Genomic DNA, 16672 nt, shown 5'->3' on the forward strand with positions numbered 1-16672 from the left:
GGCCTCTGAGAACCTCTCCTGACACCTAACACCTTTGCATCTGCTTTTTTAGGTTTCACACCCCTCCTGCTAATGTTTGATATTGCATCTTATACCAATTCCATTACACAGCTGTTGTTTTGCATGGATTGACACTTTCCAACTGCATTGGAAAGCAACTCATCATGAGCTTTAAGCAAATTCAAAGAGAATATAAACCCTGAGCAAAGAAGGACAAGATGAAATCCTGTCTATTGGAGATGCAACCAAGATGAGCAATTGGAAAACCACTTCTGAAACTGAAAAATGTATGTACAGAAATGTTGACTCAATTACAGTCAATTGGACTCTTCCTAGTGATTTAAAATGAAAAATTTACCAGAGGTTGGCTTCCCACTACCAAGTGAATCTTTTATTACAGCAGTCCTCTCTGTTTTGTGGTCCTGAAAAACCTGACAAACAAAATGCCATTTTTAACAAATCTTATACATGACTGCTTTGCGACTTGCAATTCCATTTTTAAGAAGTATGATGCATAGCTTCTTGCAACCTACAAAAAAAATCTTACAGAAGTAAAGATTTAATGGATTCTTTATAGTCCCGTTTAATAAGACAGGAAGGACCTACAGGTGAGTTCTTTCAGTGCCTTGTTGGATAGTGAAACCTCTGGGAAATTCATGTCCTGTACATTTGATTTCATTTTTTTTTTTAATAATTGTCACACATATTAAAAAAAGAACCCTAATAACAATGGAATGAGACAGGTTTGGAAGCATACAGATTTGAAGAATAATGGTAAAACAACCTAATATTTTACATTTCTATAGAGATGGCTGGTGTCCCACCTACCAGGTAATGACTTTGAGGCGTGTCAGTGACTGATCACAAAGACAAGAAGTTACATGAAAATGTCATGTGGGGACTTATCTGAAGCCTCCACACACACACACATAGAGCTTGTGCCTCTGTTCTTCCTGCTAAATGTGTGGCTTTGATGAAGAGGACTGGACAGACAAACAAGAAGAGGACAAAAGAGACTGAAAATTCTCCAGTTGTTGAACCTCAGTTTTAAAATATGAATTAGAATCATATCAATGTATAAAAAGTTATTTATGTCTACTGTGGATACTGTTGTGTTTGAAAACCATAGGTGACTAATGTTAGTGGGTAATAAATGCCTGATCACGTCAGGGGGATTTTAGGGTCACACCTGTTAGCATTATTAAATTATTTAAGAGGCAACTATTGATAATTATACTTTACAGGTAAGCAAAGCAGAAAAACAGCACCAGTTTGAACTCCTGTGACCATAGAAAGCCTTTCCAGAGGGGATGCATTCCTGGACCTCTAGATCATCAATGCAAGTGAACTAATTGGTGACATAAAGATTAGAAGCAGTCTGGGCTGCAGTTATCATTCACTGATGGAATTCACAGTCCTGAAGGATATGAGTCAGTCAAAGAGTAAAGTCAGGACTCTGAGCTTTAGGAAAGCAAATTTCCAGCTCTTCAACGGCGTAATCAATAGCAATCCATTGGTAAACTTATGTCAGGGACAGGGGTGAAAAACAGAGCTGGTAGATATTTAAGGATGCATTCCATAGTGCACAAGACCATTCTATCCCCAGGTGTAAATGATCAGGCAAGGATGACAAGGGACTGGAATGACTAAGCAGGAAACTGCTGGTCAAACTAAAGGTACAGAAGCTAATACATAGCAAAAACAAGGACAGGTAACCAGAGAAGACTATAGGAACACAGTCCATTTGTGCAGGGATGCAGTGAGGAAGGTCAGGGTGAAGCTATAGGTGGATCATTGCATCCCAGTGGACTTCCATGGGCTACAGGGGCACAGTTGCCTCTCCATGGGCTGCACCATGGGCTGCAGCAAAACTTCAGCTCTGGCACCTGGAGCATCTTCTCCCCCTCCTTCTGCACTGACCTCCGTGTCTGCAGAGTTGTTCCTCTCATATGTTCTCACCCCACTCTTCTCTGGTTGCAACTACATCTGCACAATAATTTTTATTTCATTCTTGAATATAACTGAAGTGTTGCCACCATCTCTGACCAGGCCAGTCTTGGCACTGGCTCTCCCAGACTAGGAGGAAGCTTCTAGCAGCTTCTGATAGAAGCACCCACACTACCAAAACCTGGCCACCCAACCTCAGTACAGTATGCAAGGGCACGCAGAAGACTGGGAGGTGATTCAGGACAGCCAGCAGATCTTCACCAAGGAAATGTTCTGCCTGCTTGACCTAGTGGCCTTCTATAGTGGAATGGCTCCATGAACAGATAAGAAAAGAGATACACAAGTCATCTGCATGGATTTCTGTAAAGCCTTTGACATGGTTCCCCACAACTTACTTCTCACTGAGGTGAAGGGGAAGGGATTTGATAGCTAAAGTGGTCAGTGAATGAGAAATTGGCTGGATGGTGTCAAGCCTGGCATACTGGTCAATGTCTCAATATCTGGATGGAAGTTGGTGAGAATTGGTGTGCCTTAGTGGTCTGTATTGGAACAGTGCTATTCAATTTCTTCATCAATAATGTAAGCAGTGAGATCAAATGGACCCTCAAAAAATTTGCAGATGACACAGAACGCTGCTGTTGACCTTTTTGAGTGATGTGACATGACATGATGATTCATGTCATGACATGTCATCTGGAGGGATGCAATGTCAACCAGAGGGACTTGGACTAACTTGGGAACTGGGTCCACATGCTCATTATGAGATTTAATAAGATCAAGTGCAAGGTGCTGCACCTGGGTCAGGACAACCCCAGTACCAGTCGAGGCTGAGGGATGAACAGATGGAGAGCAGCCCTGCTGAGAAGGACTTGGGGGTGCTGGTCGGTGAGAGGCTGGACACGACCCAGCCATGAGTACCCCAGCCCAGAAAGCCAAACGTGTCCTGGGCTGCATCCAAAGCAGTGTGGGCAGCAGGGGAGGGAGGGGATTCTGCACCTCTGCTGTGCTCTGGTGAGACCCCAGCTGGAACCCTGCATCCAGTTCTCTCACAGAAAGGACATGGAACTCTGGGCATGAGTTCAGAAGAGAACAACAGAAATTATCAGAGAAATGGAAAACCTGCTCTGTGAGAACCAGCTGAGACAGCTGGGGTTGTTTAAGCTGGAAGAGAGAAGATTTCAGGGGAGACCTCACTGTGACATTTCAGTTCTTAAAGTAGACTGCCAATAAAGGTGCAGACAGTTCTTAGTAAGGGCTATTGTGATAGAACAAGGGATAAACCTTTTAAACTACAAGAGTTTAGAATTAGATTATATAAGGAAGGTATTTTTAATAATGATGGTGGTGAAGCACTGGTACAAGTTCCCCAGAGAGGTGGTAGATATCCTATTCCTGGAAACATTCTAAGTCAGATTGGATGGGGCTTTGAGAAACTTGTTCTAGTTAAAGATGTTCTTGCCCACGGCAGGCGGAGTGCACTAGATGATCTTTATGGATCCTTTCCAACACAAACTATTCTATGGTTCTATGATTTTGAAAGGTCTTCATGTCTGTGCTTGCTTATATTAAGACTTAGCTAAACTGTGCATTAGAAATACAAAACAAGATTTAATTTGATCTTTTGAAAACACAGTGTGTTAAAGCAGCCATGAAGCTGCTTTTAATTTCTCTGAATTTCGAGGATCAGTTTATACAAGATTGACATGAAAACATAGGCATTCATAGACACACTTCGCTTGACAAATTATTCATATGCTTTAACAGTCTCTAATTCACTTTGTGGTACCCAGATGATACAGAAAAAATTCTGATCACTTCCTAGGACTGCTCAGATGTAGAATTGAAAACTGCTCAAGGCAGAACAACTTTGAAAAAAAAAACTTTTAGATTTGTTTTCTGTATCAGAACATCTACTGCAAGTATTTCTGTCTTGTTCCTGGTACTGTGGAATGACTTGCCTGCCATGTGACTGACAGCATGTGCTGTACCAGATGGCATAGATGGAGGAAATCGAAGTTCCTTTGGGTCACTCTCCTGGTTTAGGGCAAATTCAGGATGAAACTTCCAAATGGGGTCCCTCTGGGAAGCAAACTCAAATGGCTCCTCCCCCCAATAGATCTAGGAAACAATTTCCTTAAAGAAAAGTGGAAAAAAAATTTATTTAACCAAGTACCCACAAGCATAAAGAACGAACAATATGAAACTGAAAGAAGAAATTTATTGCATAATCTGTACAATGATGATAGTGAAAAGAACTCTGTCTAACAGTTAAAATACCTGCATCATACTAATTCTTAAATTCACATGCAAAATATACAAGAAATTTGGAAATAAATCCATCCATCTCCTTCTCCCTGTAACTACTAATATATAATATTAGTAATTTATCCAATATAATCATACTATGGTACTAATATATATCCAGTCTAATCACACTACAGTAAGAGGGGGACAGGATAAGGTACAGGGCATGCCTCTCCTGAGCATCCTAGCTAGAAGAACAAAGTCCTCTCCACCTAAGAATCTTATGAGATATGTGTCATATCAGGGAGGATTGTGTCATAAGCCTCATTGTGTACCTTCCTCTGCTAAACTTGGCTACTGAGGTCTGTAAATATCTGTTATAAGCTGTAATGTCATGATGGTTGACTTTTCTTTTATGTACATTTATATTTTATTTCAATTTATATTTTCACTCATGTCCAGAGGAAGACATTTTTAATTTGCAAGTGTGGCTAATATGGATTTCAACTCCACTGCAGATCCACAAACTTTCTCTGCCAAATTTTACTAAAGAAATATTGACCTTAACTGTAACTTGTAAATATCTAAACATGTTAGACATCCAACAATAGAATAAATTTTTAAAAATTGAAAACTAGAAACATTGAAACAGCTTGCTCTTCCTTAAACATAATATGGAATGGTATGAAGTCCTAAGCCTTGAAAGACTAAAAGATGGGAGCACGGATCCTCAATTTTTTTTCATGTAGCATCAGGTCACCTCATTTTAAGAGTTATTGAGATGACTTACAGAGGGTTGAAAGTGGTCTTTACAAACAGAGAAAGAGTTTTCTGCTAGAAATGAACAGTCAAGCAAGGAATGTGCTTTCCTCCTGATGCTATGGCACAACGCACACCCCACAAGAAACTGTTCCAGAGCAGAACCAAACAGAAATACTGAAAAGTCCAGGCACTTGGACATACATGTTCCCAATAGGCTGATACAGCTTCTCCATGAGGTGCATTTGGACAGCGATGTTATAGTTTTGGATAGGGTGCCTCTCTGGCCATTACTCTATGTAAAAAAAAAAACAAAAAAATTTAAAAAAATAAGACTTTAATAATTTCTACTGGGCTGCAGTTGGCCTTTATTACTTTGACTTGACTAAGTTTACACTGAAGAATTTAACTTCCTAACAGAGAAAAAACAGGAAACATTTTTAGCAACACTATGTTATTTTTTCTATTTGTTGCCAAGTTTTCTCTTTCTTCCTAATGTAAAGGGAAGCCATTCTCCTACCAAAACAGAGCTTGCACTTGTTTGCTTGCTTATAACCTCCAATTCCCAGTACTGGCTCCACATGGAAGACATGACCAACCCTTACGAGCATTCCACTAGATTAATGGATGTTACCAACGATTTTATTAGACAATAAAAGATAGAATCTAACTTGTGGTCATAAATACTTGTATGGCTTGTCCATCACAAGATGCTGGCAGTGTGGGGAGTTCAAGGGAAGACACTCTGCAGGAAGACACCAGAGGCTGCTGCAATTGGATGCCAACAATTCCAGATGGCTACAATGGACCAAGCACAGGACACAGCAAAGCTCCTTAGCAAAGTGTGTGGTACCACCCCAAAAGCTGATGCAAGGAGAGGAAAAAGTCCACCAGAGAAGTGAGGTAAATAAAGAGTGAGAAAGAACAGAGGAAATATCAAGTCAAAGCAGGAGAAAGCTGTGGTGCTGCATGGGGGTGTAGATCTCCACACTACAGCTCATAGGAGACTCATGCTGCTGCAGCTGGATATCCCTGAAAAAATTCAGCCCATGGGGACCCCACACAAGTGGAGAACAAAAGTGTGAAGATGAAGAAGAAGCAGCCATAAACCATGGTTTACTGGCTGTAACTTCCCTTGCCACCCTGCACTACTCAGGGATGGAAGAGGAATCTGAAATGAAGTTGATCTTGGGAGAGAGAGGTTTTAGTGTATGTTTCTTACTACTGAAATATATATTTACAAATATTAGATCAATCTTCCCAAAGTACAGTCTGTTTTGCCTACAAAAGTAAATGAGAAACAATCTCCCTGTCTTTTATCTTGAACCATGACATTTCTCAAACTGTTTTCTCCCAGTGTCATGCTGAAGAGGGGGATGAAGTGATCAGACAGGTTGGCATTTCGCTATTATCCAAAGCTAGCGCAACACTGTCTTTCTTTTTTTCCCTTTTTAGACTGTTTAGACAAAATCAATATTTTAATTCATTAAATAATTACCTGCTAATCACTACAAGTGTTGGTCTGAGAGTCAACACTAGACATCTATTATGTTTGCAAGGATACTGATGCAATTTTTCTGAATAACATGAGCCATAGTGTGTATGCCAAAGGCCAAACGCTTTGCAGCATTTCACCTCATTCAACAAAAGTGTTCCTTTAATTGTATGTTCAGCTTCCAAAGCTGCCCTTGAAATGTTGATTCTGAGAAACTGAGTTTACAATCTAAATCAGAAGAACTTGTGTAGCCTACCTCCCAGATCACCAGAAACATAAATTGAGTTTCAGCCTCCAGAGAAACACAATAGATAATGCCAATATTTTTCTTCTTGACCTTTTGTATATACTAACATGGTGTTGCTTGCAGTTTTTACTGTTATATAAAGTTATTTGCGCAACACCATTTTTCTTTCCATAGGTTTTAAAGTGAACCATTAGGCTGTAACCTACACTCATTTTTATGGCTTTATATCTCATTGAATAGACAAGTTTTGGAAGGAAATAATATTTTTGAGATCTCCAAAAGAAACACTAGTCTCTCAGGCTCAGCCCTAGAAAGACTTACATGCACAGGTAGGTTTACATGCAAAGGCTACCCATCACATAAACGTGGGTAAATCTTTGCACTATAAGATCTCTTTAAGCAACTAGAAAAACAGTGATTTTAAAATAGCAATGACTGGAGTAAATTTATGATCCACAGATTTGAATATACTCACTATTCAAAGATAATTTTATTTAATTCCTTTGCCTATTCAGGACATATGATTTTCTGATTCAATTATGATTCTTTTTTCGAGTTAAATTCTATCTATTTTGTTCCCTGGTTTTGCTTTCCAAAGGTGAAGAGGCAGGAGAAAGGAGACCTACAGTGCTTATTCTGTTGCTAGCATCTCTTTCCCATGTCTGTATATAGTAGGAAGGTTCACTATTTCATTTGCACAATATTTTTAGCAATTCTTTTGACATAAAGTACTTTACTATGAAAAGTCAGCAGAGAAAATTAATTGCAATTACTTTCCTCAGAAAAGAAAATAAGCAGGGCTAAATCAGATCCAACATAACTTTAATCCACTCCAACATTGACTGTGAATCACCAGTAACAGATGTTTAGAGAAAAAGTAGGAATCAGTAAAGAAGAGCCTGACACTTTTCCCTAAAGATCCCTCTACTCACCCCCCAGAAATCAGGATATTAAGAACCTGAGAAATACAGATGACAGCTAAAAGTGTGGTTAGGTACCAGCCAATGATTTTATTTCTCCCTGACAATAAGTCTCAGAGCAGCAGTGGCGGAGAACAGTTATGCAGCCAACAGAAAAAAATAATGTTGGTGCATGCCTGGGAGTTCTTTTCTCAGTCTATTATACATTCATGACATTTCTCACATGTTATATCCTTTTCAGAGAGATATTTGTGCTTTTAGCAAAATGCAGTTCTGTTTATAGAACTCTCCATACAGTTTTTAAAGGAAAACAGACACTGGGAACAAAGTGTGCATGTGAATTTGACTATCAAGATGCAGTTAATTTTTACGGAAAATAGCATTTTTCAGCCTTCTGCTTATTACCACAGCCAAATGTCCTTTAGTATCCTGTCCTCCTTCATATATCAGAATACGGACAAGTAAAAATTAGTCACTTGAAAACCAAAACAAAGTATCTTGGACTCTGTAAGAGCTTCTAAGGCATTTTCAATGATATTACTCCAAAGATGCTAAAAACTGCAAGGAATGTGATTTAATCTGTAAAGGAAAGATTTGAACACCATGATAAAGTACCTTTTAAGCCAAATAAAAAAGATGGAAACAAATATAGATTGTTATCTTACTTCAAATGGGAGCTCTGTTATTTCCATATTTCCAGACAAATCCAGTTTTTCTAGACTTTCACAATCACCCAGTTCTGGAGGAACTGACTTCAAATTATTGAAACTCACATTGAGCACTTTGAGGTTTTTTAAGCAGCCTGTGAGGGTAAGATAATTCAAATCAGTGTGCTTAAAAAAAAAAAAAAAAAAAAAAAAAAAAAAAAAGTACACTCAGTTAAGCACAGAAAAAGCTCCTTATTGTGATGATGAGTAAGATTAATAAGTATTTTCAGCAGTGATCACTAACATTTTGAGGGGCAATAGTACCCCTTAATCAGCAATGTTTTTGGAGAGAGTTTGAATGGAGACAGCAAAGACTTTCAAAGATCTTGTTTCTTCCAATGATGAGACCCCTTTTAACCTCAGCTGAAACTAGGTAAGTTGGCTTTTGGCTTGGCCACTGCAGAAAATTTGCTGCCAACTGAAACACATCTTAGCAACTTTTATACAACCTCTTCATTGGGAACCATCACTCCTACTAAACTTATTACATCAAGAATCCTGTCTTTAGTATCCTGCAGTGCACACTTTTGATTATGTAATGGATGCTTGCACGTGTTTCATTATTTTCATTATTGTGATTTGTCATATCCACAGGCTTAATTTAAAGGCCATTATAATATTCTATGCTGCATTTAGTAACAAATATTTTTGTTTCTTCAAATTATAACATTACATAATTGTCAGCAAAAGGAGGGTTAGAAACATAATTTAAATGCAATATCCTGAAAAAAAAAATGCAAGTTATTCTGTGATATAATCTAACTGAAAGAAATTTGAGTATGTCAAATAGCTGATGTGTTAGCAAAGGAATCATTAAATACCTAAGAAGATGAGAACATTTTATGGAAAGCCTGGTTGTCATATTACATGAATGGTCACAGAATTGCAGAATCACAAATGGTTTCATTTGGAAGGAACCTTCAAAAATCATCTAGTACAAAGCCCTGTCCAACTCAACTGAATATTTCCCATGATGAGCCATGCACAATTTCTCCAGGCATACTTCACACCACCTTAATCATAAAAAAATTCTTACATCCAATCTACACCTACTCTATTTAAAGTCACTGTCCCTTGTCCTGTCAGTACAGGCACTGGTATAACATCTCCCCTAACTTTCTCATAAATCCACTTTATATGTTGAAAGGTGGCAATATGGTGCCAACAGAACCTTCTCCAGTCTAAACACTCCCAGCTGGCTCAGCTTTCCTTCATAGAAGGAAATTCAATTGCCCCAGACCTCTGACAATTTTCACAGTCCTTTACTGAAGTCATTCCAGCAGGCTCATGTCTTTCTTGTAGTGGAAGGCCCAGGACTGGAAGAAGTATTCCAGGTGGAGTCTCACAGTGACACCCTCCCTTCAACTGGTCACACTTATTTTGCTGCCACTCAAGATACAGTTGGCTTTCCGGGCTGCAAATGCACATTGCCAACTTATTTCCAATTCTCATTCACCAGTATTCTTGAGTCCTTCTCTGTGGGGCTGTTCTCAAATCTATTCACCCCCAGTCTGCAGTGATATTAGAAATTGTCCCAGCACATGTGTAGGATCTTGTACTTTCCCTAGCTGACTTCCATGAAGTTCACGTGAATCCAGCTCTCAAGCTTGTCAAGGTGGTCCTGGATGGCATCCCTTCCTGTAAGGATATCAACTGTATGTACTCAGTTTGTTATCATCTACAATATTCCTCTCGCTCATTTATTTTCCTGTAGTACTCCCTTCTACCCCTGACAGAATATTGAATTCAGAAGAAAATGCAGAAGAAACACAACTGCAATTCAGCAGTTGGAAACTGAGAGAGAACAATATCATCATCAACAGGGTCTCAAAGTAGACTAGATATTTCTAAGCAAGACGACATTCAGCAACCAAAAACTTATATTAATCAGAGTCCCAGGTCTGGACAGAGAGGGCTAAATTTTCCAGTAGCTGATAAAGGGCCAGGACCCAGAGGTTATTCTATACCAGCTCATATCATTGTCAGGAGTAGGAGAAAGAGAATTTCTTCCAGGGAGAAGGGGTTCTAGTTCAGCCAAGTAGACATGGAGGAGGGAGCAATCTGATTTATTAATTTTCTATTATTAGGGTTTTTTTCTGTGTGAAACACATCTTTGCATGTAACTTCTGTCATTAGTATTGTGGTTGTTACTGTACATTTTATTAACTTATTTCTGTTTCTGGTAAATTTTTCTTCTCTCATTGTGTAATCTTTGCCTTTTGTTCCTCCCATTCTCCTCTCCAGAATGCTGCAGGGAGAAGAGAAGGGGAAATCCAGGGAGCAAGATGGAGTAGTGCATAGTTTGAAGAGTCTCAGGGGGGCATTGATTTGGGGGGTACCATTCCTAAACTACAACAATCAGTCTTCTATTTATAATTATATTTTTTAAAGAATCTGGGGTTTCATAAGATGTGGTTGACATTGCAGAGTTTGAAGTGTCCTCAGGTCAGTGTCATAACAGTGATCTTATCCTTAAGACATTAACACTTAGTTAAACTTCTTCCAAAGCAAAGGTGGGCTTAGAGTTGCTCACCTTTTGCAATCTGTGCAAATCCTCACCAGAAGCTATTTGGTCCTTCCACAGAAAAGGACAGAGAAGAAGCATAGGGAGTAGCAAGTCCTACATTTTTTCCCTAAGAAATTGCTGTTGTCAGAGCCAGAGACATGCAGTGTGATGGTCAACACTAGCAGCCGCCAGATCACACTGCATTTTAAATTAACCCCATAGTTTTCTTTGGATACAATATTGCCTTCAAATGGAAGACCACCAAATTTGGACCATCCAAATGATCTCACATGTGGCAGACAAGGCATATATTGTGAGAACTCCGTTATATTAATCTCCACAGGTTGCAGCCAAGAAAAGCATGGGGTCTTCCACCCAGCTTCCTTCCAGTTTTAGGTCTACCAGAAACTGAAACATGTTTCAAAATTCAGCTGTCCTTTTAGGATGGTGTTTACTGTAAGCTGGTGGTTTAGCTAAAATAGAAGAAAACATTTCTGTAAGACTGTAACAGGCATTTCTTTGTCAGTACACTACTATCTGACAAAGGTTGTTGGGGTAATAAAACTAATTTAATTGTGTCAATGTGTGAACTACCTTATTTCTATATTTTTAAGCACCTAAAAATAATAGAAGTGGTCCTTCCTACTGATCAGGAAGCCTCACCAGATTTAGTATCGTAAGGTATATGAAGACATTATAACATATACTAAGTGTCATAACGATGAATTTACCACTCCATTGAAACAAAATAAGCACTGAAACAGAAATGTCTTAAAATTAGAGATTCAGAAAATTACCGTTTACTTCCTCAATCAATTAATCCCTTGTTAAAGGAGAGCAAATCCTATTGGAATGAAAAAAAAAGAACCATTTATTCAATAACCCTGGAATGTTTTCCCTGCCTTTTCAGCACTGGAATATTGTACTGTTCTATCTGGAATGTGGTGCTTCTCATAGCAAGTCATATGGTGTTATGTTTTGGATTTATGACCAAACAATACAGTAATTTAAAAGTGCTAACACAGCAAAAGATTCTGTTTCCCACTCTGCTGCCCCAGTGAGTCAGCTAGAAGTGGACAAGAGACTGAGAGAGGACAGGGCTGAGACACTCGATCCAAACTGACCAAAGGAATATGCTATAGCATATAATGTCACATTCAGCAGTAAAAGCTGGAGACAAGGGTGGAATGGGAGTGAGATTTCCAAGGTCCCTAATGTTTAGGGACTGAATGTGGATCAGTTTGTGGTGAGTGAGTGTTTTTCCATCACTGGTTGGCTTACATGTTATTTTTAAACTGTCCTGATGGATGAGTTTTCTTGGTTTTGCCTTTCTCTTTCTCTCCCCATCCTGCTGTGGGAGACTGGACTGCAGGAGACTGAGCAAGATGTATGAGGCTTAGCTGCCTATAAATGTTAACCCACAACAGATGTAGTTGCTAATTTTTCGGCCATCTCATTTCTACCTCTAGAGAAATTTCTACCTCTCAGTTCCATTAGCAATTGGAGAACTAACTGCTAATGGACTACTAGGCAAGGCATCTGGTGCTACCAACATGGTAGTCACTGTCTTGTCCAACTCTGTTTGTCTCTGATGATTAGAGACATGGAGCAGAACCATTTATGAAAAAGAAATCACAAAATGTAGCAGCCTTTCTGGGTAGTGTGATGGACTCAAGCATAGCTTTTCTGTCTGCAGCGCAGACAGCTTTCACAGCACCTAACATGTATATCAATGCTCCCAGTATGGTTTGCAGGTATGAGAAAAAAGATAAGTAAAAAATGCATCACATTTTTCTTATGATATATAATCTATCTCTAACACAAGAGAAAGACACTACAGATTCTACAGTCAATTTAGAGTAATTGCTGTGACTAAGATTATGAAAATTACTGGGAAGAGGCATGAGTCATGCAACCGAATTTTATTTCCATAACAAAATCAGGACAACATAGATGAATGGGATGAAGCTTGCCAAGATCTACCCTCAGGGAGCAATCTCTTGGAATTCTATAGGGGCTATTTTTCACCTCTGGGCTCTTCACTAGATTAAGTTATGCCACCTGACGAGTGAGCAATAGTCAAGCATTAACACGACCCCCAGGGTGATAAGACATGTATAAGACTAACCAGGATCTCCTGAATAAAATCCTTGCATGACCACATAATCACATTTTTTTTATTTCTCACATTCCACTTGAAAAGTAGTTTATTTTTTATATCTGCTGCTGTTATGCTGTTATAAGAATTAACTGAGTTTCATAATTTTCTTTATTTGGAATAATCTTCAGATTGCTAGCCTAAATTTATTTGTAGATGTTTTATAACCATTCATTCTTTTGTCTAGTTAATCTTTAAATAGTTTTTGGGTTTTTTTCTTCCCTGGTGTTTACTTCTGATGTTTCCATAGATTACAGATATCTTGGAATTTATTTTACTAGCCTGAATAAGCCATTTTGTCTAGTCTCTGCTGACAAAATAAAAATTCTCCTCCTTAAACAGTCCTAATAGACTTAATTTGCATTTGTTCTCATCTAAAATTACTCGATAGTCCTCCTGTGACTGTTAGATTTGGAATTTCATTTCTTCAGTTTTTTGCATTTAATGATCTCTGACATGCTGCATGAAAACTGAATACATGACCTTGAGCTCTGCAACTGTGAATTTAATCTGTGTATTTTTTCAGAAGCCTGTCTGTTCATCAACCTTACCATATTTCCACCGGTTTTGTAGTGACAATGCACAGACAAACTGTATCAGAAAATTTCAGTAACCCTGAAAATTTTAGTTCCTGAAAATTACTAAGTGATAAAGTCAAGACTGATCCTTGATAAAATCCACAAATGACCTTCTTCATGATCAACACCTTCTCTTTCCAAATAAACATATTTTTGTCTCTGTTTAACAAGTCTTTTACAATTGAGGCATCAAAGTCCATTCTGTTAGAGTCAAACATTCATTTTCCATCGTTCTCTGTATCAAATACATCATGGAATACCAGCTAGACAAGATCTACTACTTGAAGCTCAATCACTTTCTTGAAGGATAGAAACCAAATTAGCTGGGAACAACTTGCTTTTCCTTTATAATTTTTTTATTTCAACCTGGTTTCCATTCAGCACCACATCTCCAATGACTCTTCCCTCTAAATAACTGTTTTAAATTTTTACAATCAACAATGTAGATAAGGATACAGTTAGGCTATATGAGCTGCCAGAATGGTAATCCAGATTACAGAGTGAGATCTGCTAAGATAATTTTGTCAGAGAGAGAGCACAAATATGCAGCTATAAAAAACATCCACTAAAACTAAAGATTATCAAGTCCTGTGTCTTTACTGAAGGAGCACAAAATTGTTGAGGGATGAATCCCAAAATAGCCTTCGAATACCATAGACATTGTCATTTGGAGGAGGGGGAATAAGAAGGGAGGAAAGGCAGTATGTAGGACTTTCACAACCCTGAAATCTGCATCTAGAGGTTTATCTATCTCTTCTTAGTGCAAAAGTTCTCCACCATCTTTGGTATGCTGCCCAGTCAACATCAGGCTTAATGAGCATGAAATACAGCCATTGAGGCAGCTTTAGGACGGGAGGGAGGAGGTGACATCCTTTCCATGACTGCACAAATGTAGAGCAGGATTTGACTCCCATGCATGTTACATATACATTCAAATAATATTCAAGCACAACTACTGAATTAAAAGTAGTAATAGCAAAACCACTGCTGTACAGTACTGCATTTAACTGTGCTTAATGTCACTGAATTTTCATTCTATAAAATACATAAATTCTGGAATTAAACAGCTAACATCTCTGTGTTTTTCATGGAGTGGCAGTAAAAGTCAAAATGAAATCCATGGCCTCCCTGAAAGTTTCCCAATTAAGATTTAGGGGTTTTTAGATGGGAGATCCAGTGTCATAGTTGTTGCATTTATTCTCAATTTAAATTTTTAATTATTTTTTAAAAACCTGAATTTGTAATTCTCTTCTTTCTTATAAGCAGTCCAGCATTGTAATAATGGTAGTACAAATTCACCTATTACACAAGCCTACATAAGTGGTCCTAACAAAGTGTCAGAGACAAAATACAGATGAGATTACAGAATGCCTTTATTATCTAGGGATCCCAACCAATGCAAATGTAGATCCGCTTGTACAAACCGGAGTAAAACAGTAGGCAACTTTTTACATTAATCTGCAAGCATAGAATCATTGAATTATGGAACGGCTTGGGTTGGAAGGGACCTTAAACGTCATCTAGTTCCAGCCCCACTGCCATGGGCAAGGTTTCCTTTCACTAGACCAGGTCTCTCAAAGCTACATCCAGTCTGGAATTGAGCACTTCCAGAGCTGGGTCATCCACAGCTTATCTGGGCAACCTATTTAATTGCCTCATCACCCTCAGAAGAAAGAATATCTAGTATCTAAACTAAACCAACTCTCTTTCAGTTTATGGCCATTACCTTTTGTCCTGTTTTTACATGCCCTTGTATTCAGTTCCTACCCAGCTTTTTTATAGGCCTCCTTCATGTACTGAAGTCACCTTAGAGCCTTCTTTCCTACAAGCTGAAAAAGCCCATTTTTCTCAGGTTGTCATCATAGGAGAGGCCCTCCAACCCTCTAATCACCCTTGTGTGTCTCCTCTGATATCATGTCAACAGATCCATATCCTTCCTGTGCTGGGACCCCAGAGCTGGATGCAGGGTTCCAGCTGGGGTCTCACCAGAGCAGAACAGAGGGGCAGAATCCCCTCCCTACCCTGCTGCCCACGCTGCTTTGGATGCAGCCCAGGACAAGTTTGGCTTTCTGGGTTGGGAGTGCCCATGGCTGGGTCATGTCCAGCCTCTCAGCCACCAAGTCCTTCTAACCAGGGCTGCTCTCCGTCTGTTCATCCCTCAGCGTATGCTGATACCAGAGTGTGCCTCAACCAAAGAACAGCACCTCGTACTTGGTCTTGTTAAACCTTGTGAGATTCACAAGCCTGCTTCCCGAGCCTGTCCAGGTCGCTCTGTATGACAGACAAGTCAACCTATCCTTCAAACAGGACAACCTCATCACTCAGCAGGTTGTTATCTGCAAATTTGCTGAGGGTCCACTCAAACCCACTGCCTAAATCATTGATGAAGACACTGAATAGCACTGTTTCCCATACAGCCTCCTGAGGCCCACCACATCTCCCAAATGTCACTCAGTACACTCTGGATGAGACCATCTAGACAATTCCTCTGAATCCACTGAACAATGCACATATCACACCCATGCCTCTGCACTTTAGACAAAAGGATGTGGTGACCATGTCAAAGACCTTTTACCAAAATCCAGACAGATAAGACCCCTTTTCTTGTCCATGGGTAAAGCCACTCCATTGCAGAAGGCCAACAAGTTGATCAGGAAGGACTTCTCCTTAGTGAAGCCATGCTGGCTTTCTCAAACCACCCCCCTGGTCTCTGTGTGCCTTAGCATAGCTTTCAGGAGGATCTCTTCCATGATTTTCCCAGGGACAGAGACGAGGGATCTGGGAGGTCAGCAGATCCCAAGGTCCTCCTTTCTACCTTCTTTTAAAATGGGTACAACATTTCCCATCTTTCAGTCACCTGGGACTTTACCTGACTGCCATGACTTTTCAGATGTCACAGAATGGCTTAGTGGCTACAGCAGGCATATATATATTTGGATAATCAAAAATGGGAGAAGACACAGTAAAAATATTTTATTAACAGCTCTTTGAAAAGTATAATGGATAATCTGTGGGACAAAAAATCCCAATATAACTTTACAGTTCCATGCCAGCACAAAGGCTTTGGGAACATGAAAATTCAGTTCACTATTTCCGTATGTGAATATGAGA

At 39.2% G+C, this 16672-nt stretch overlaps 1 protein-coding gene across 1 annotated transcript in view; it reads right to left on the reverse strand.

Annotated features, from left to right (window-relative positions):
• Positions 1-8133: 8133 nt before the first annotated feature.
• LRRC2 (leucine rich repeat containing 2) overlaps positions 8134-16672 on the reverse strand; it is a 49509-nt gene continuing 40970 nt past the window's right edge. Inside the window, exons 5-6 of the mRNA XM_066209006.1 lie at positions 8278-8414; positions 8134-8191 (exon numbers count right to left, since the gene is read on the reverse strand). Of these exons, the coding sequence (XP_066065103.1) occupies positions 8150-8191; positions 8278-8414 (179 nt within the window). The 3' untranslated portion in view covers positions 8134-8149. The remainder of the gene's footprint in view (positions 8192-8277; positions 8415-16672) is intronic.

The sequence above is a fragment of the Chamaea fasciata genome, unplaced genomic scaffold (assembly GCF_029207755.1).
Source record: "Chamaea fasciata isolate MVZ Bird 193981 ecotype frontalis unplaced genomic scaffold, bChaFas1.0.hap1 SCAF_585, whole genome shotgun sequence".
Taxonomy (NCBI): domain Eukaryota; kingdom Metazoa; phylum Chordata; class Aves; order Passeriformes; family Sylviidae; genus Chamaea; species Chamaea fasciata.